Here is a 21,247-nt window from a genome sequence, read left to right on the forward strand (position 1 = left end):
AAAAATGGACGAGAAACTTCAAAGAACGGATGCCTTGTCGGGTTTGGAGATCTGACAGTCTCTTCCCAATGGATATTTGGAATTCATCTATGGGGGGAAGGGGGGAAAGCTAGGGGCCAAATTCATTCTTGGTGTCACTCCATCAAAATGATGGAGTGTCACCTGCAAGGAGTTAGGTACTAAAGCTGCAGCAAGCTGCTTGCTAGCATTTCAACATCAAGAACAAGTCTCTCTGCAGTCTTTGAACTTTAACTGGGAGAGTCATGGCCTTTCATCTGCTGGGCTCACTCACTGCAACAGGTGTGTAGGAATTCCACTAGTTCTCGCTTTACCTGCTGTGTAAAGGGCGTATGTTACTGTCTCCTTAATGTGCATTTGCAACTCTTAATAACATTATAGGGTGATACATGAGAACACTCAGGTCTAGTGTTTGGAGCAGGGGCTCAAAGTGCGGACTACAGGATTTTATTCTCAGTCCTGCCACTGATTTACTCTCTGACCTTGGGCAAGTGACTTAAGGCCAGGTTCGGATCCCCTTGCTCCCAATGAATAATACCCTAACTCCGTCAGTAAGGTCATCACTATTAGTCAATGGGACTACTCATCGAGTAAGCTGCTACTGAACCAAAGTAAGAGTAGCAATAGCTGGCCCTTAATCTCTGTGTCAAAAGGAGAATTATACTCATTTACTTACCACTTCTTGGGTTTTCTGAGGCTTACTTAATAAAGCTTTTGTAGAGCACCTTGGATTGAAGATGCCATATAAGTGCAAAGCATTCTTAAGGGTCCTGTGGCACTGTATAGACTAACAGATGTATTGGAGCATAAGCTTTCGTGGGTGAATACCCACTTCATCAGACGCACCCACGAAAGATTATGCTCCAATATGTCTGTTAGTCTATAAGGTGCCACTAGTCCCTTTGTCGTTTTTTACAGATCCAGACTAACATGGCTACTCATCTGATTCTTAATAGTGTTGTCAGTGAGAGCAGGTGCTAACAGAGCTGCTGAATGTTTAAAGGCTGGGCGGCCTGGTTCAATTAGAATAAGACATTCACACAAAACTTGAGCCACACATCTATTCGGGGGTTAAAAAAAAAAGTTGGTTCATTTTTTTTTTTTTTGGTCTTGGATTTCAGCCATGAGAAAGATGGTTCTAACCTGCGTAGAATGAGAAATTCATGGATATGTGATGAGAGAGCTTGTTCCAGCCCTAATTTCTAGCTCAGAAATGTGCACATATATTTGGATATACTTTTGGATAAACACCCACCATTCTGGATACTTCTTTGAATCTAACTTCAAGCCGCTGCCCATCATTCAGGCTGATCTAATGGATGAATGGGATTGGGATGCTTTCCACTGGTAGCAAACTTGAAACCTAAGTAGTAACCTTCAAAAAGCTAAATTGACATAAGCAAGTTTTAAACCGGTTTCAGTGCATCTACATTAGGGGTTTGCATTGGTGTAACTAGCCTGATTTTAAATCAGTTCAATTACATTGGTGCAACTTTTCTCTATAGATAAGGCCTGAGAAAGGAAAAGATGTTTGTGTGCATGTGTAGGTAGAGTGGATAAGAATTTAGCCTGGGATTTTCAAGGAACCTAAAGGAGTTAGTTGCTTGAATCCCATTGAATTCTAGGGGTATTTTGGCATCTAATTCTCTTAATCTCTTTGAAAATTCCAACCATTTAAACAGAACTTTAAAATATTTTTCCCTCCAAAGAAAGTAAATACATTCATTGGAAAGACTGAGAACAAACAAGCAAACACAGAGAGAACATGAGCTTCAATTAGGTTCTCAAACAGCGTTTTGATGTGTTTTGCATTCAAAGAGTTTCAGGGGAGCAAAGAAGAGAAATAGGAGTATGAGCTGAGCTATAAGAAAGACCATACATGAAAAGAATCTCATTGACTTGAACACGTTTCGGATCAGGCCTTAAGTGATTCCTTTCTAAGAACTTCTAGTGGACAATAGGGCATAAGTGTGGAAAGCCGGGGCTTAAACAGCACACAATTTCTAATAATGTTAAGTGGGTAGAACAGTAACCCAAAATACAAATAATAGCAGTGACTGAGCTCCAGCAGAAAATGTAAGTATTTTAAGAGTCAAGTATCAGGGAGTCGCCGTGTTAGTCTGTATCTACAAAACAACAAGGAGTCCGGTGGCACCTTAAAGACTAACAGATTTATTTGGGCATAAGCTTTCCTGGGTAAAAACCTCACTTCTATGCATCTGAAGAAGTGAGGTTTTTACCCACGAAAGCTTATGCCCAAAAACATCTGTTAGTCTTTAAGGTGCCACCAGACTCCTTGTTATTTTAAGAGTAAAGATTGTAGAGACATTAGAATGTATATTGAACACCATATTACTTTGAATAGGGGCATGTAAGCATTTTTTGGCTCCGATATTTGATCAATATTATAATTGAATGCAGTGTCTTGGCAGAATTCATGGCCACAGGTACTTTGGTGCCTTTGTAGAAAGTGTTTCAAAATTTGTAATGTAATTGGAAAATAATGGGGAAAAAATTGAGAATGTATTTGTATTCCCCTTTCCCCCCCCCCCCCACACTCACCATTTTATAGAACAAGCTACACAGCTTGTCAAACATTTTCAGAATTCAAAACTTTGATAAAAAAATTACAAAAGTGTTAGATTTTTTTTCTTGTTTTTCCTCCCCCTACCCCCAGCAGTTCTAATGTTGATTTATTCAAGTTTTTTGGTGCTAGGGAATGTGCCTCTTTTTATTTGTCAACTGAATTTCATTACACTTTCATAATGTGGTCAATCTGGAGATATTTTTAAAAAGCAACTTGACATTAGTGGGATACTGTCATCTTAAAAAAAAGTCCAGGGTCAAATCCTGAGACATACTGAGCGCCTGTAACTCCCAATAGTTTGAGGGAGTTGGGTTGGGCACAAGACACTTAGCACCTTTTAAGATTTTGCTTTCTGTTTATTTTTGCTTATTTATTTCGTTATTTGTTGTATTTCCCTCAGCTTGGGAATGAAAATCGATGAATGAGTTTCTGTGTTGCTTATAGTCAGTGACTAGTGAATTTCATTTTCAAATTTCTCATGTTCTAGCACAATCCTGCAATGTCTGAGTTGCAAACATTGCATGAAAATGTTTGTCTTTCACAACTGTTTCCACAGGAATTTTTAAAAATATGTCAGGGAAACTTTTGCACAGGTCTTAGATATTTTATATAAAAAGCCCTGTTTCTACAAAGACTAAATATAGGGCTAAATTTGACCCAATAGTGATTCTTTAACAGTTGGTAGGTTTTCTGAAACTCAATCAGCTCTCAATAAATGTATGAATCCTGCTCCCAGTGAAATTAATGGCATAACTCCCACTGGCTTCAGTGGGAATAGGACTAGGCCACAATTGACTCACTTCCTCCAACACTTCAACTCTTTCTGAAGGCCAGTTTTTGTAATCCCAGTTTGGTTGTCCTATCTACTTACAGCCAAGGCACTCTTGCATGTGCAACAATATTTTTCCTTCCCCAATAAAGAGACATGATGGAAACCCAAAAAAGAAGTGGTGAGCTAATGAAATAAAACTCCTCTGGCATGAATTGGCTGGATGGAACTAACCTAAGACAAGACAAAGTAGAATCAGACCGGAGACACTTTTGGCTTGAAGTGAGTTGAGCCTGGAGGATGCTAAGGCTGGCTCCATTTTAGATGATGAGTGTGGCAGGTGGTAAAGTGGGGCTTTAGAAATACTTAAGCAAGGCCTTTAAACCTCTGGCTGCTGTGGACAAGGCCAATCTATCCCGAGACATCCTTTATTTGAAATGGGATTTTTTTAAAACCTCTGATCTGTGAGTGGGTGTTTTTGGAAACTCCTGAGTCCTAGCTGCATTGCTAAAGACAAACAAGCTGCAGATATAAGCCATTAAAGAAAAGAAAAGAAAAGAAAAGAAAAGAATCGTAAAATCAAAGCAAAACAAAAGTCCTCTCCAACCACCTGCATCAATCTATTTGAATACAGTCCCAGATACGATTGACTGCAGTTTCTGAATTCAGCTGCCAATACTAGGGGCGGATAAGGGATAAGGGACAGAAGCCTGTCATTTAATCTGACCTCCAATGATTACAGTTACTAGGGCTTTTGCTGAAACTATCAAAGCCCTTTCATTTTAGACTGTGATGTCCTTCACACGAGAGGCACCAGGGCTGCTTCTTGAACAATCAGGACAGTTCTCTGGCATAATTCCAATGCAGATTTACCATAAATTCCCACACTGGGCTGCGCAGCCCAACTATTGAGTGGTCCACTCTTCCCAGGACATAAAGGTTCTTCTCTTTCCCCTTTCCAAGTTTCCATACTGTCTCCTGATGGTCAGCTGATTGGGCCAGCTTGGTAGGGCGAAGGAGGCACTCTTTCCATTTGATCCGTCGCATGGGCAAAGTTATAATGCCAGATCTTCATATCCCATGACTCTGGCGCTTGCCCCATTCCTAACTATGCTGCCGGATAAGAAAGTGCTTCAAGTTAGCCCGGACAAATCACGCGTGCCACCTCATCTGAGTCCAGAAGTGCTTATAAAAAACAGTGTTAGTGTATCATTGGGAACGATCAAACACTACGTGCACAAAAAAATAGTTTAGAGCAACATAAATTAAAAAAGTGACAATTTCATCACACAATTACTGTACACTTCTTTTCTCAGGGTTTTTTTTTTTTTATCTTTTTCTTTTTTCCCCCTCCCTTTTTTTTTGTTTTTTGTTTTTTGGTCCACTGGAGATAAATCACCCGCAATGATATATATATTTAAAAAAGAAAAAATATCAGCAGCAAGACTCTCTGGAAATAGATTCTGTTTGATGTAGCTAGTCTGTCTTTTCTGTTTTGCCCTCTTTCACAGCAGCCTCTGAAGTTTTCCGCAGGGGGGCTTTCTCCGAGTTGGCGTGTCCTTGGCCAGATTCTGCTGCTCCTCCGTTTTTGTGCGATGTGTGTTTTTCCAAGTAGTTCAGCATTTCACTGAGAACAGTTTGGAAAGTGCTTAGGGCAGCACATATTGCAGGAGTTCCAAAGCCGTGAGTGATCAAACTGTACATGGGAGAGAGACAGGGAGACAGAAAGAAAAGAAACATTGAAGAGTTTACTGTGCACTGATTGTCTTGTAGTGAAATTCAAGACTTTCCCCCTCAAATATTTATTGCCTTTGGAGGAAAGAAATAAAAGAAAACCAGACTAGATGCAACTTCAAAGGGGTGTTTTTGCGATAGGAGGATCAGGTTTGAAACACCTAGAGCCAGCTTCTCAGAGGATGTAGCACCATTGACTTCAATGGGGCTATGCCGATTCACACTAGCTGAGAATCTGTCCCCTATGCTCACTGGAATTGCTGGGTTAACAACATCTTTCTGTGGTAGATTAAATAAATTCTGTATCGTTTGCTGAGTCTTCCAGATGAGACCATTAAAAACCAAGGGCCTGATTGCTATGCACAGGCATTATAGATCCTAAGGTAGTGTTAGTCAAGATAAAGGTTTGTCCTAGTGTTATGATAAGGCTGACAGACCCCAATAATCAGGATCAAACCTGGGACATCTGAAGCTTATTGTATGAGCCTCTACTGCATGAGCTAAAAGCCACATACCTCTTAGCTAAGGCTGTTGCAGACTCATTAATCGCTAGATGGTATAGATGCTACTAGAGAGGGACAGCACACCCCACCAAGCAGGCATGGGTTACATCATAACACAGTCTTTTCCGCCCTGCTGCTTCCGCTCTGCACCCCAAAAGTGGTTACATTTTAGTGGTGCTGCACAGATATAGTTGATAAAGTGCTTTGAGATTAAAGGTGCAGCACTTTTCTATTGTTTATTTTATATCTTTTGTTATATAACAATAGGCAAAATTCTGCTGCTGGAGAACTACTGAAGAGGCAGTGTATGGGATAGCGGCTGTTTTGGACAATAAAGAGGATTGAACCAGTGACCTCGCAAGCAAAAGGCATAAGTGCTTATAGCTTGAGCTAAAGACCCACACTTTGTAAGTATGGCTGTAACATACTCATATCCTCTGTAGATCAGGCACAGGGGTGGACACACATGCACACTGATCAATGAATTACACTTGCAGGAAGCGAATGCCCCCTGCTGCTCAGCGGTGACACCTCTGGCTGGCTAAGGAACTGCACTAACAAGCACCAAAGAGCCACTAACCCCTGCAGCTAAAAAGCAACTGGCTATCATGGGGGATTCCCTGTGATGCAGAGATTGGTGAGAGTGGTTGAATGCACTAAAACACCTGCAGGGCTGTCAGGGAAGCACCTCCTGTATTCTGCAGAGCAAGGACAAGTCTCCTCAGCATTTTGGCTCCCCAATCTGGCCAGACATTTTAAAAATAAGTGAGAGCTTGTTGACAAGAAGTTGGAGGAGGCGAGTGGGGAGTAGGGTTGCCAGGTGTTTGGTTTTCGACCAGAAAGCCCAGTCGAAAAGGGACTCTGGTGGCTCCAGTCAGCACTGCTGACTGGACCGTTAAAAATCCAGTTGGTGGCGCAGGCAGGCTCCCTACCCAGCTCCCTAACCAGTTCCCGGGAACCTGCTGGCATCTACCTCTGGCTCCTAGGTGGAGGGACGGTCCCCAGCACCAGCTCAGCCGCTCCTGTTAGCTAGGAACTGCGGCCAATGGGACCTGAGGGGGTGGTGCCTGAAGGCATGGGCAGCACACAGAGTCACTTGGTTGCGCCTCCACTTAGGAGCCGGAGAGATGCTGCAGCTTCCTGGGATTCTCCTGAGGTAAATGCCACCTGGAGCCCACATCCTGCACCCCCTTCTGCACCCCAACCCCCTGCCCCAGCCCAGATCCCCTCCCACACCCTGAACCCCTCATTTCTGGCTGCACCCCAGAGCCTGCATCCCCTAGCCCAGAGCCCGTACCCTCTCCTGCACCCCAACCCCCTGCCCCAGCCAGGACCCCATCCCACATCCCAAACTCCTCATCTCTGGCCCCACCCCAGAGCCTGTACCCACAGCTGGAGCCCTCATCCCACCCCCGAACTCCAATCCTGTGACCCATCCCGGATCCCCCTCCCACATCCTGAACCCCTCATTTATGGCCCCACCCCAGAGCCCTCACCCCAGGGCCCATACTCCCTCTCACACCCCAATCCCTTGCCCCAGCCTGGTGCAAGTGGGCGAGGGTGGGAGAGAGTAAGCAATAGAGGAAGGGGGATGTAGTGAGTTGGGGCATGGCCTCGAGAAAGGGGCAGGGCAGGGGGCGGGGCAAGGGTGTTCGGTTTTCTGCAAATAGAAAGTTGGCAACCCTAGTGGGGAGCAGCAGAAAAGTTCCAATGCAGGGCACTTGCATTTAAGACAGGCTTGACTTTCTGCCTCTCCTAGAAGCAGGAAGGACCAGAAATCTTAGGGAGGGTCATGGTCTTTTGAGATATCTGACTGAAATGTGGAGAGTTTAGTTGGTCAGACACCTTGGAGAAGTCTCTAGACATTGGAATCTGAATCTCCTAGTCTTCTGAGGGTTCCCATAAATAACAACAACAATAATAGAGTAATAACTATGTAACATTTTTCAGCCAGACATCCCAAAGCACTTTTCAAAGGTGTTAAGCATCATTATCCCCATTTTACAGATGGGAAAAAACATTAACAATAACAACTTAATAATTACTGAATAATAATATCTGGAGGCCCCATTGGGCCTTCATTTTAGTTATAGTAAATGAGGAAAATCTAAATGTATTCATACTGTAGAGTCTTTTCCTCTAAGGACAGGGACAGTGCCTTTTTTATGTTTTGAAAGTGCCTGGCACACTGGACAAAAGATTAATATTTACACCAATCTGGCCATTTTATGTGATATTTGCTGTTTTTCTTAAAGTCTAAGCTTCTGGAGTCATGTGATTACAGAGGATCTCAATTTTCATTCTGAGAGTGTAAGCTTCAAGCCCTCATGACTGTGGAGAAAAGCTCTAAAATACAAACCCTAAAGCTGCTATACCAGAAGGCAAATAAAAGGAACCCAAATGTCGGGAATCGGGGGTTAATCTCATTATTTTTAAGCCACACGCCTGATCTTTCAGGGCCTGGTTTATGATTTTGGAATGGCCAGGGTTGTGTACACTGGAATACACAACGAATATTTGTTAGCTTATATTCAAGTGAAAGCCGTGAAGTTCCTTTGATAGTTGCCAGTATGCACTGTCATTTTGTTTGTTTTCCACAGGATTACAGAAAAGCCAAAGGCCCATGAATATGTAAGAATATGTGTTTGTGCAAAGGACTGTGTGGAAGTGATTTATGCAAGCCCCACCCCGCTCTGTTTTTAAACATTCTGGTCATCAAGTCAGGGAATAGAAACAATACCATGTGACTAAGATGGCCTGTCACATCATGAAGAGCAAAGAAGGAATACTATATTGAACATTCCCAGGGAACAGCTCACCAGCAGCCCATCGGTGTATACAGGTGGGCAGATCTCAAATAATGAACAAAACTGTAAAAAAACACCACCTGTCTGCAAACCATGTATAGGTTGAAAAAAGAGCTGTATACATGGTGTCAAACCAGTCAGCATCATAACTAGAGCTGATTGGAAAATGGTTTATTTTTCTGTGGAAAAAAATCATGTTTTCAGTGAAAAACAAAAACCCAAATATTTTGATTCTGAAATGCCACCTCAATGCCTCACAGGAGTTGTAGATCAGGCGTCTCAACGTCCCTTTCTTCTCTATAGGTTGGGCTCCCTCATAGGATCACATCTCCCATCACGCACTCCAGTCACACAACCGCCATAATACACAGCCTCTCTTCCTCCAAAAGAAACAGTTTTGAAGACAATTTTTTGACCAGCCCCACTGTGTATAATTTATTGTCCCCGTTTTACTGATAAGGTACAGCGAGGCTGAGAGAAGATGTCCTTTATTCTTTATCACAGTCATTCACCTGGCTCCACAATTTTTTTAACCCTTTGAAAATGCTGCAAAGCTTGGATAATTTCTCTTTACCAGTAACAGTGAGTTTATTCCAGTCAGAGGAGAAAGGATGGCCTCATGTTTAAAGCATAGGTCTGGGAGATTGAAGACTTGGGGCAAAGTATTTAACTGCAGTTCCATAGCACACACATTTAGGTACTGAAATAAAAGTGGCCTGGTTCTCAGAGGTGCCTACTGAAATCAAAACAATCAGAGGGTGCTCAACATCTCTGAATCAAGGCACTTTTATTAAGGTACCTAAATACGGATTGAGGAGCCTAAATCAAGCAGTTGAGTTTGGAAATCTTGGCCTGAGGTATTCCCAAATCTTCTGCCCTCCTCCTTGTGTGACCTCTAAGTAAGTCACTTCACCGTTCCAAAATGGGGGCAATAACATAGCACAGAAATATTGCAAGGCTAAATTAACTGGGTTTTGTAGCATGCATTGAGATCTTCACATGGAAGAAGTTATTTAGGGTCAATGTGTTATAACCATTATGCTTTAGTACACCCGGCATATATTCCTGCCTACAGGCATGCCTCGTGTTATGATGCAATTCTGGCTGCTCATGTATTAATGATGTCCTTACTTAAAATTAAAACATCCCAGTGTGCCTGAAGGCTTGGACTCTAGTTTGGCAGCTACCTCGAGCACTCCTGCTCACCCCAGGCGGGTGGCGTGCCATTGCATTGCAAAAAAAACCATGCTCACTCTCCATGGGTGGTGCCATCTGCACCAATTTTTAATACCCTAATTAAAAAAGCAAAAACAGAAACAGGCACCCACTGCCCAAGCTTCTGGGAACATGAACATCCCAAAAAAACATAAGTGACTATCCAAATTTCACAACACGCTGCAGACAACTGGCAGCAACCACACACAGCTCCCAGATGAGATCCCAGCAACTGAAGCAAGAACTAAAACAGAGCCTGATTTCCTTACTCATGCTGAGTGGCACCTAACGCCACAAGTGCTCCCATTGACATCAAGAGTCCTTTTGTATTTCATTTGCAGGATCTAAGGGCTTGATTCGGATACCTTTCCTCAGGTTAAGTGGCACAAGGAAGCCCTCGGGAACGTGTGTGGAGTCTGAGTAAAGGTATCAGATACTACAGGAATAGAGAACTCTATAAAACTATACAGCTAGCCTGCAGTTTCCAAGACACTAACCCAGTCAGCTCCCTTCATAGCCAAACACATGGTAGGAAAATGCCATCATAAAAGGTTGGGCTTTTCTATACCATGGAGAGCAAAGATGAGTTCTGATGGGACAGAAAAAACGGTTCTAGAATCTAGGGACCTCCACCAAAAACATCCTGCTCCACAGAGCTCAAATCTTGTGGCTGATTTCACCTATCACGAGAGTCCATATGGAAAACCAAGGCAGCCAAGACCCAGACCCTAAAATGTTTTGTCACAAGACTGACAAAACTCAGCATTTCACTAGAGAGCAAATATAAACTAGTGGCCACTATACACCATAGTGCAGCATGCCCTGCTTAGCACACGAGTTCAAAACAATCACCAGAGTGGCCACTTGACTTCAGGGGATTATGGGACATTTCCGGAGGCCAATCACAACACAGTAATGCAACACATCGTCCACACTGACAGCCCGGCACTCCAGCCGGGGCGCAGCAAGCTCTATGCTTCTCGTGGAGATGGATTACCAGGAGCGCTCCAGCCACGGAGTCCTGGCGCTCTAAGTGCCTTGCCAGTGTGGACACCTCAGGAGTTAGGGCATCCGGGGCTGATTTAATGCACTCTAACTTGCAAGTGTAGACAAGGCCATACTGGTATAAAGATGCTTATACTGTATAGATGAAAAGGAACAAGCTATATTAGTATTAACACAATGTACCTTTGAGCACGGCTTCACTAGCAAGCTGCAATGCTTTAACGGGGCTTATATAGTTGTGGCTCTAAAAAACCCACCTCCACAAGGGGCATAGCTCCCAGCGCCAGCGCTGGTGCAGTCTACAGTGGCATGTTACAGCGCTGAAACTTGCAGTGCTCGGGGGGGGGGGTGTTTTTACTCCCCTGAGCGAGAAAGTTGCAGGGCTGTAAAGTGCCAGTGTAGACAAGCCCTATATCAGTAAAACAATCCCACCCCTAACAGACATAGGTCATGTTTACACTATGGGCACAGATACAGCGCAATAGCTATCCCACTGTAGTGCCGTAGTTTAGACACACACTAGAACGACAGAAGGAAGTTTTCTGTCACTACTAATTCCACCTCCCTGAGCAACAGTAGCTAGGTCAACAGAAGCATTTTTCCACCAGTCTAGCTGTGTCTACACCAGGGGTTTAGGTCGGCATAGCTGCCATGCTCAGGCATTTGGATATTTCACACCCCTACCCATAGTAATGTAGACCTCCATTTTAAGTGTAGAGCAGGCCATAGTTATTTTGGTCCAAAAACTGTATGAGAACCAGGCCTTAAGTGCTTTTGAAAATCTCACTGCTGTGACCTTAGTCTATGAAGAATTATCTGTATCTGAATAAAGAAAACAGACCTTTGTTTTGATTAAATACTATGTGGGGACTAAGAGATAATGAAGAAGTCATGTTGGGAGGAGTTCATCACCCAGGGATGGTCGCTGGTGAAATGTCACCATATTCAATGGCTTTGTAATGTAATTATGGTTTTAAAAGAGTTACTCTGAAAAGAATGATGTGGCCCTGGCATCTCATGTCCCCCCCTGCTCATCCTCCCCAGACAATTAGAGCTGTAACAAATGTATAATCAATCCCAACACCATGCCTAACTGTCCTGGTTATGGGAGCCATCATGAGAGTAAAACTCCAATCAAGTTCAGAGAAAAGGTTTGTAAAGGTCACATATTGCTGGAGTCTGGCTGAAGCCTTACAAGATGATGGATGGTCCAGTGGTTCGGGTGCTAATCTATGACCTGGGTGCAAATCCCTGCTCAACCACAGACATCCTGTGTGGCCTGGGGCAAGTCACTTGGGCCCATATACTGAAAGGTGAATGGGAATTAGGAACCCAAATACATTTGAGGATCTGGGCCTTAGTCTTTCTCTGCTTTGGCTCCTCATCTACAAAATGGCACTTTTCTACCTCACAGGGGTGTCGAGATGGGTAAATATATTAAATGATTGGGAGGGGCTCAGATACTACAATGATAGGTAATATATAAATACCTTATATGCAACATTTATGATACATCCATGTGATTGTGTTGCCACAGTATCACATATATCCTGCCATGTACCATTACGATGAATAAGATTTTGTCACAGTAAAATTATGCATAATCCACCGCACAGTCATGGTAAAAAATAGATATTTCACGTGATAGTCGTGGTAACCATGGGGACCATGCTGCCGTGCACTAACAGTTGGTTAGTTTGCTTTGATCTAGTCCTCTTTGGTCCCTCACCAAAGGCTCTTACGTAAATTAAGTTGTCATGGGATAAAAGGGAAGGTCCTTTCATGGATAGAGAACTGGTTAAAAGACAGTGAACAAAGAGTAGGAATTAATGGTAAATTCTCAGAATGGAGAGGGGTAACTAGTGGTGTTCCCCAAGGGTCAGTCCTAGGACCAATCCTATTCAACTTATTCATAAATGATCTGGAGAAAGGGGTAAAAAGGGAGGTGGCAAAGTTTGCAGATGATACTAAACTGCTCAAAATAGTTAAGACCAAAGCAGACTGTGAAGAACTTCAAAAAGATCTCACAAAACTAAGTGATAGGGCAACAAAATGGCAAATGAAATTTAATGTGGATAAATGTAAAGTAATGCACATTGGAAAAAATAACCCCAACTATACATATAATATGATGGGGGCTAATGTAGCTACAACGAATCAGGAAAAAGATCTTGGCATCATCGTGGATAGTTCTCTGAAGATGTCCACACAGTGTGCAGTGGCAATCAAAAAAGCAAACAGGATGTTAGGAGTCATTAAAAAGGGGATAGAGAATAAGACGGAGAATATCTTATTGCCCTTATATAAATCCATGATACGCCCACATCTTGAATACTGCGTACAGATGTGGTCTCCTCATCTCAAAAAAGATATACTGGCATTAGAAAAGGTTCAGAGAAGGGCAACTAAAATGATTAGGGGTTTGGAGAGGGTCCCATATGAGGAGAGATTAAAGAGGCTAGGACTTTTCAGCTTGGAAAAGAGGAGACTAAGGGGGGATATGATAGAGGTATATAAAATCATGAGTGATGTGGAGAAAGTGGATAAGGAAAAGTTATTTACTTATTCCGATAATACAAGAACTAGGGGTCACCAAATGAAATTAATAGGCAGCAGGTTTAAAACAAATAAAAGGAAGTTCTTCTTCACACAGTGCACAGTCAACTTGTGGAACTCCTTAACTGAGGAGGTTGTGAAGGCTAGGACTATAACAGCGTTTAAATGATAACTGGATAAATTCATGGAGGTTAAGTCCATTAATGGCTATTAGCCACGATGGGTAAGGAATGGTGTCCCTAGCCTCTGTTTGTCAGAGGGTGGAGATGGATGGCAGGAGAGAGATCACTTGATCATTACCTGTTAGGTTCACTCCCTCTGAGGCACCCAGCGTTGGCCACTGTCGGTAGACAGGATACTGGGCTAGATGGACCTTTGGTCTGACCCAGTATGGCCGTTCTTATGTTGAAATGGGACTGAACCAAAGCAAACTAATGAATTGTTCACTTGGAGCAAACTGCAGCGCATTAACCGGTTGTTTGGTTGCTTTGCTCTAGTCTTCTTTGAAATGGGACTACATTAAAATGAATTAACCAACTGTTAATATATGGCAGCTGGTCTGTATAAAGGGAAAAATTCACAGGTCTGTGACAGTGGTGACCACTCTGACAGAACTGAATCTGTAACCATTTGTTTCACTTGACCTTTGAAGACAGTTAGAGGGATTGAGGTATAGGCTGATAAATGGTGGTTGGGGGTGGGGACTTCTAGCAGTGATTATGAGCTGTGCTTGGCATAAGGAATGGTTTGAGTGAAATTTGTGTTTGGTTTTGTAATTTTAAATAATTGGCGAGGGGCCCAGAGCCTGTATATGGGCGCTTTTTACAGTTACAAATCCAAAGATAGTAGCTAAGTAATGTAATGGGGAAATATTTATATCCTTGATGTACTGAAAAGTGAATTAGAGTTGAAATCTTGGCTCCACTAAAGTCAATGGGAGTTTCACCGTTGACTTCAATGGGGCAGGATTTCACCATACATTTTAAAAAATTATTTCACTTTCAATAAGTTAAAGGGCCCGTCCTATGTTCCTTGCACACACACACACACACACACACACACACACACACACACACACACACACACACACACACAGCTTCCACCAAATCCAATGGGAATTTTGGGTCAGAAACAAATGTAAGGTTAGCCCTAAACCAAGATTTGCACAAGTGACTAGTGATTTGGTTTTGGGTGCTTCACTTGGGACACCTTGAAAGGGCTTGATATTAAAGAAATACTGAGCACACACCCTCTGAATATCAAGACTCTTTAAAGTATTTCAAACTGGGCACCCAAAACCTGAGGTACCCTAAGTCATTAGTCACTTTTGGCATAAATTGTTATTAGTAAAAGCCATTTAAAAATGTACTGTACAGTACTTGGCAATTTTTCTCTTTCTTTCTTTCTTTCTTTCTTTCTTTTCACAAGCCAACATTATTTTGAAAGCAGCTACCATTATGATATCTAGGGCCTAAATTTAAAATCTGAAGCATGTAAAATTTTCTATGCTGATGTTAGCCTGGAGTTTCCTTAAATCCCCCAATAAAACATTTCATTTTACTTTGCTTCCATGACTTATTAGTGTTTTGGGAATAGCCAGAATGCGAAAGACAGTATGGGATGATGGACGTTGCCCTTTCAGGCTACAGAAGCCCGTTGGGTACTTTCTTTGCTAATATCATTTTGTGTTTGGAGAGATTTTTCTTTTCTATTGAAAATTCATAGAGTCATGTTTGACCACTAGAGAGCGCCTGTGGCAGATTTGATGACAAAACCCTGTGCAAGGGTAATTAGGACCCCATAACTGTGTTTTCGCTACTGCAGGTCTTGAACTTGGGCTCTCTGGATCAGATGCATGAGCCCCCACTACTTGAACTTAAAAAACAAAGGTAGTAGCAGACTCATACAATTCTATATGTGGGCTGGTCACTAGAAGCAAACAAAAAGCCACTGAGAGGCAGGCATCAATGTGGTTTCACAAATGCTCCCAGCCTTTGGATGGCCCTGAGTTTTCCCAGGATTCGCGTGCTCACTTCCTGAACTAAGTGATGCATTCTGCCAGGAGCTGTGCAAAAGCTCTCCCATAAGTCCTGTCTGTACTAAAGTCTTTCAGCATGTTTGTAGCCAGGTTATAGAATGATTAACTCCAAACCTAGTTCAGATCCATACATGACACAGAAACAAATTTCCTAACTCATGGCTCTGCAACATATACCAGCGTTTGCTGCCTGTCGGGTAACTCACGTTATTGTCATCCTTTAACTCAGACCTAGCATGATCCTTTTGTCGTGTAGATCGGAAAACCTAACTATGCTTTTGTAACCAGGTTTAGCACTTTCCTGCTTCCCAATCCTCTTTGCAGGAAGCCTTCTCAGAGGGCATTAGCAAGGGAATTTTGAAAAACACCCCAAATCCTCTATCCAGACTTACGCAGTATAGGATAATTACTCAGATTTTCCCAGAGTGCACCGATATAAACATGGCTGCATGGTATCAGTGGATGGTCGAACATAGTTAACACACTGTACACCTGCAGCGTAGAGCTGCTGAAACTGTGTTTTCTGTATTCAGGCCAGATAGGCATGTCAGAAGCTAACTGCACAAACATGGTTGTATCAGTCATGTAGATGAGCCTATGGTTTATGCCTGTCTACTAGAGTTGTGTGAAACTCAGCAGTTTTCAGGCTCACAGGGGGGTTCTTTGAAGCTTTTCCTTGCTTTCCGCTTGCGTGAGCTTTAAGTTTTGCATTTGAGCAAACCTAGAAACTCTTATTCCTTCAGTGGGACTATTCCTGTCCTTAAACACATGCTTGAGTATCTTGATGAACGGGGGGGTCTCAACAAGAGATGCCACTGCCTGATTTGAGGTGAAGAATTAAAACATTGGAACATAGGAATTACAATACTGTGTCAGATCTGTCTGTGCTCCATCTGGTCACTGATGCTAGCTAGTACCAGATGCAAGAAACTCTGCAGTTGGCAGTTATGGGATAAGCTTGTTCCTAGATAAAAAAATTCCTCATCGTACCCAATAAAAAAAGGCTAGATTCTGCTCTGTGCATGGGAGTTTATATCCCTTCCAAAGCTCTTGTTTATGTCCTAATATTTACTATTCATTTATGTTGTCCATGTAAATGTGCAGTCTTTTTTTCTGTTAAACTCTTTTCTCACGCTGCTTTTCTTCTTATCTGTTTTGAATTTGCCACCTTCCAATTTCATTCCACATTTCCTTGTTCTTGTCTTATGAAAGAGAGTACAGATCTGTCTCATCTTATGCGGGGGTTCCATTCCACGGTTAGCACGTAAAGCGAAAACCGTGTATAGCCAAAATTCCATTGAGTTCAATGGCGGGCGAAATTGCCCGCACTACAGGTATAGTATTCAAATTGTTATTTTTCTCTTCTTTTTTTGTTTTGTTTTTTTTATTTTTGCCGACTGTGTAAAGTTGAAATCGCGCATGTTAAATGCGCGTAAGATGCGACAGACCTGTAAACAGAATTTTCCAGTCCACTATCTCTATACTAAACCTGAGTGAAACTACATCCGTTTTTTTTTTTTTCCACCTAAAGTCATAATCAGCTCAGATTAGAGTGAGAGAGAGAGAGATTCCAGGCAAAAGCCTGATATTCTTTCTATGTTTGCCAAAATGTTTGTGAGCTTTCAGAACAACTAGTGCAAGTCTGAAGTTTGTAAACCCCCAATAACTATCTAGTGGTTTTGTCACAGGACAGAGAGCTATGCAACATTATAAACTTCCTCATAGTACAGGAGGTAAAATGTATTCCGAGGCAGATTATTATATTGGAATATAGCTGGGACAGCAGGTTTGTACTCTTGTTAAAAAATGTCACGGAATTGTTGATGACCGCCAGTGGTCATTACCTCAGTTTTATTGTCTCATCTGGGAAATATTATGTTTGGAGAGCACTGAGCACACAACTGGTGCTCAGATTACAAATAATGCCACTAATGATTATCTTTGCAATCAAAAAGGGCTACCAATTTATTTAAAAAAAAAACAATTTTGCAATGTTGATGTATGTAATAAGAATGAATAATTAATACATTTCATGAGCATCAAAGCCCTGGACATCATGACCGTGTATAGGCCAATTTAATTCCTGCCATAAATGATTGCAATATCTTTGACTTTACTAGAGTCATACCTACTTACATCAGTGGATAACTTGCTTGAATGAATAGGGCGATCACTTCATCGAGTATCAAAAGGTGGTCCTCTGAGATGGACCACGGCAAAGCCATGTGTCTTCAACAACACACAATTTTTTTTGTAAGGAAGAAAAGAATAATACCTTATCCAATGAAAGCAGTGGAAGCATAGAGTAGGGCAAATGTACGGTAGCTACCTATATCATCATTTGGCTGGGACATTTGAACAGACTCCCCTGTTTTGGTAGACATTGCTCTGGGATCTTTAGTAACCAGTAAAAAGCAGAAGCTTGGTTTTGTTTCTGTTCCAATCGGTGGCCTCCGTAGCAGTCCAGGGCTCTATAGTAGTAAACTGGGGACATGAGCTGACTCAGGAGGAAGAGTATCACCTACCGTGGAGAGTACACTGTCAGCACAAAGAGCAACACTAAATCCCCAGCACCCCTTCCTGCAACATCAGAGCTTTTCCCCGCAGGCCTCCCATTCAAGAAATGAACAGACTTAACTGTGCTCAGTTTGTGAACTGCACAAAAGCTGCACAAAAGCTCACAACCTAAGTTTGTGTCAGTGTACACCACATAATGGAGGAGTGATTAATAGTGTCAAAGGTAGTAAGGATATATTATTTTTTAACAATATGTTGAACAAATAGGACCAGATTTTCAAAAGAGCTCATCATCTAACATGCTCTTTTGTAAATCTGTCCTACAGAGTCTATAATTAGGGAGTGAGTCTCCCACTGGGATAGATGGTTTATTCTCTTATCAGTGTAGTGGATGTTGACCAGCTGATCTACCTGTGTTGGGAGTCAAGCACACACAGGTCTTTCTGCTTATTGTGATCAAGTCCCTTCCTATCGCGAGGAAGGTGATGAACAGCTACTTCTCTGTGTGACCACTAGAGGGCATAACAGCACCCTGGAATGTTAGGAACCATGTCTCAGGCTCAGATTTTGTCACAGATATTTTTAATAAAAGTCATGGACAGGTCATGGGCAATAAATAAAAATTCACGGAAGCTGTGACCTGTCCCTAACTTTCACTAAAAAATCCATGACAAAATGGGGAGGCAGGTTCAGCTCAGCATCCACTGCTGCTGGGGCTCCAGGGTCCCTCGCCGCTGCGGTGAGTGGGAGCTCCAGGGTCCCCCCGACGTTGCAGTAGAGCGGCTCTGGAGGGTTCCCACCACCTACGGCGAGTGAGAGCTCCAGGGAGTCCCACCACCATGGCTGGGGGCTGCAGGGTCCCCCCACCAGGGCAGGGGCTGGGAGCTGTGGGGGCAGGAGGGATGGCTGGGAGCTCCAGCTCTAGGGCAGAAAATGTCATGGAGGTCAATGGAAGTCTCAGATTCCATGACATAATCATAGCCTTAACCATGTCTGAAATGTCTGGGATCAAAGTCTGGACAACATTTAATTTAAAGATGGGTCCAAGCCCATCCCAACATTTCAGGGTGTTTGGATCCAGGAATTGGTTTGTCCCATTATAGAGTTAGAGGACAGATCTGAAATTCTGACTCAGGTTCCGATTACAACCGCCACTTCTCTAACCTGGGGAATGTCTGGCTGAAGCCCGTTTCTTATTTTATTGTCCTAGACTTTTTACCCTCTTGACCTTGCCTATTGACTGATGTAAACCACATCGAGGCCAAAGCCAATCAAGTGACTGGTGAAGGAAGTTCTGCCTTTAGGCTCCAATTCAGCAAGGTACTCAACCACGTGCCCAAATTTAAGCACCTGAGTAGTCCCATTGAAGATAAAGTTAAGCATCCTCAAGGATGTTAGCAGTTGGGATTGAAGTCCCAGTGTAGCAGGCATGACAAGATGGCCAATGTTAGTATGGTGGGTCCCGCGCTTTTCTTGGCAGGGGGCCAAGACGCCACCCCTTGCCTCTGCTCTTGGGCACCTGCTAGTGGCCCTGGTAGGTGGGAGAGGAGGGAAGCGGGGGAGGGGTCTGGCTTTGCTCCTCACTCTGAGTCCCAGCCCCTCTCAACCCCTGCAGGTTTCTTACCCTCTGCCCCCGTGGGTGGGGTTACTCTCAGTCCTTAGACACTGGGGAAGGGAGTCTCCCTGCCCTGCCGGGACAAGTCTCCCTTACTTCGGTTCTCTGGTCTTTCCCATCTCACAACACACCTCCAAGCTTCAGTCCTCTCTCCTTCCTCCTCTTCTGACTGCCTGAAGCAGGGGATTTTATTAGGTTCCTGACAGGGCCTTAATTGACTGCTGGTGCTCCCATTAACCTGTAGCAACCCTCCCTAGTCTACAGGGAACCATGCCTTAATTAGCCTAGGGCTTATATATTTCCCCTCTACCACTCTCCCACTGCTCCCTGACCCTCCTGTATCACACAGGGCAGCAAAGGGGAGGATGGGAATCTTGACTTCAGTATTAGGTCCGTTCCCTCGGTGTCCCTTTTAAATCCCATTTAATGTAATGTGCAAAACATACCATGATTAGCTGCATTGTGTCACATTTGCTTTGTGTGCATATAATGTGACTTATCCATTCCCTCAACAGGATGGTCCCATTTATATCAGCTTATGATTAATGGGAGCTCTATGTTTTGTGTGTGCATCTGTGTGTGAGTAAAGGGGAAACAAGACCCAGGAGACGCTGAGTACTGCATGGCTCAGAGGACTATTAATGGGAACTCAGTCCAGGATGGTAAGGACTGAAAGCCATTACTCTTACAGGACTGTGCCGTAAAAGAGAGTGGTATGTGTAGTTAGTTAATAGATAAAGTGCCAGTAGATGGTGCTAGAGAGCACACAACATTGTTCCTGGGTTTTGTAGCACCAAATACAATTTGTTGGCATGATACACTCCAAATGGCTACTTGTGGGAGCAGTTTACATGCAGCTCTTGTGGTGTCCCTAGCCTCTGTTTGCCAGAAGCTGTGAATGAGCGACAGGGGATAGATCACTTGATTATTACCTGTTCTGTTTATTCCCTCTGGGGCTCCTGGCATTGGCCACTGTAGGAAGACCGGATACTGGGCTAGATGGACCTTTGGTCTGACCCAGTATGGCCACTCTTAAGTTCTTATCTTCTCTTCTGTTAGCTCTTAGCAGGTACCATTTGATGGCTCTTCAGTGGCGTACGTGAAATAAATTGATCGTTTCAATCAAGTTATTTAGTGGTTAATAAATAACTTGCACAGCCCAGTGCACCGCACTGAAACCATTTCCTCCACTGGCAGTAACTAGAAGCTTTGTTGGCAGTCTCAGCAGAAAGGCCAGGGACTGCTGAACCACGAAGACTTAATTTTCCTCTCCCAATCTCCGGGTCAGGGCTGTGGTGTAGCAACAGAATGATGTAAAGCTTCAACTGCTACTATCCCTGTTTTGTGCAAAAATACTTAAGGGCTGTCTGGCTGACATAGACCCTACCTGAAGCTCATGGTAGTTTCTGTGCAAAGAGAGGAAGGATGATTTTGTAATCAAGATATTAGACTAGGAATTGGGAGCTGTGTGTTCTGTCCCCAGCTCTGCCATAGACCTTAGCCAAGTCACTTAGGACCCGATTTTCAAAGGTGCCTAAAGATGCAGATAGGTACTTAGTGAGATTTTCAAAAGTGCCTAACTAACTCCTGTTTCAGTCAGAAGGAATTTGGCACCTCCGTGCTTTGGAAAACTCCACCAGATGTCTATCTGCATCTTTAGGTGACTAAATACCTTTGAAAATCTGGCCTTGAATCTCACTGCACCTCAAGTGGTATGGGCAGGATAATACTTCCTTTCTTCCAGCCAAGGGGGCAAGAACCTTTGTAGAAATGAGGGGGCCACCGCTCTGATGCCGTTGCTTCCACCTTTGATCTATTTATACCATAGGCAATTTGGGGCAGGGACTTTCTCGCACTATGTGTATGTGCAGTGCGGCTGTAAT

General features: G+C 43.2%; 1 protein-coding gene across 3 annotated transcripts in view; it reads right to left on the reverse strand.

The window, feature by feature from the left end:
• Positions 1–4,247: 4,247 nt before the first annotated feature.
• TFAP2D (transcription factor AP-2 delta) overlaps positions 4,248–21,247 on the reverse strand; it is a 54,328-nt gene continuing 37,328 nt past the window's right edge. For all 3 annotated transcript variants that reach the window (XM_005308343.2, XM_065587252.1, XM_065587251.1), the window contains one exon: positions 4,248–5,070. In XM_005308343.2, coding sequence (XP_005308400.1) covers positions 4,851–5,070 — 220 coding nt within the window. In that variant the 3' untranslated portion in view covers positions 4,248–4,850. The remainder of the gene's footprint in view (positions 5,071–21,247) is intronic.

The sequence above is a fragment of the Chrysemys picta genome, chromosome 3, assembly GCF_011386835.1.
Source record: "Chrysemys picta bellii isolate R12L10 chromosome 3, ASM1138683v2, whole genome shotgun sequence".
In the NCBI taxonomy this organism is placed as follows: Eukaryota; Metazoa; Chordata; order Testudines; family Emydidae; genus Chrysemys; species Chrysemys picta.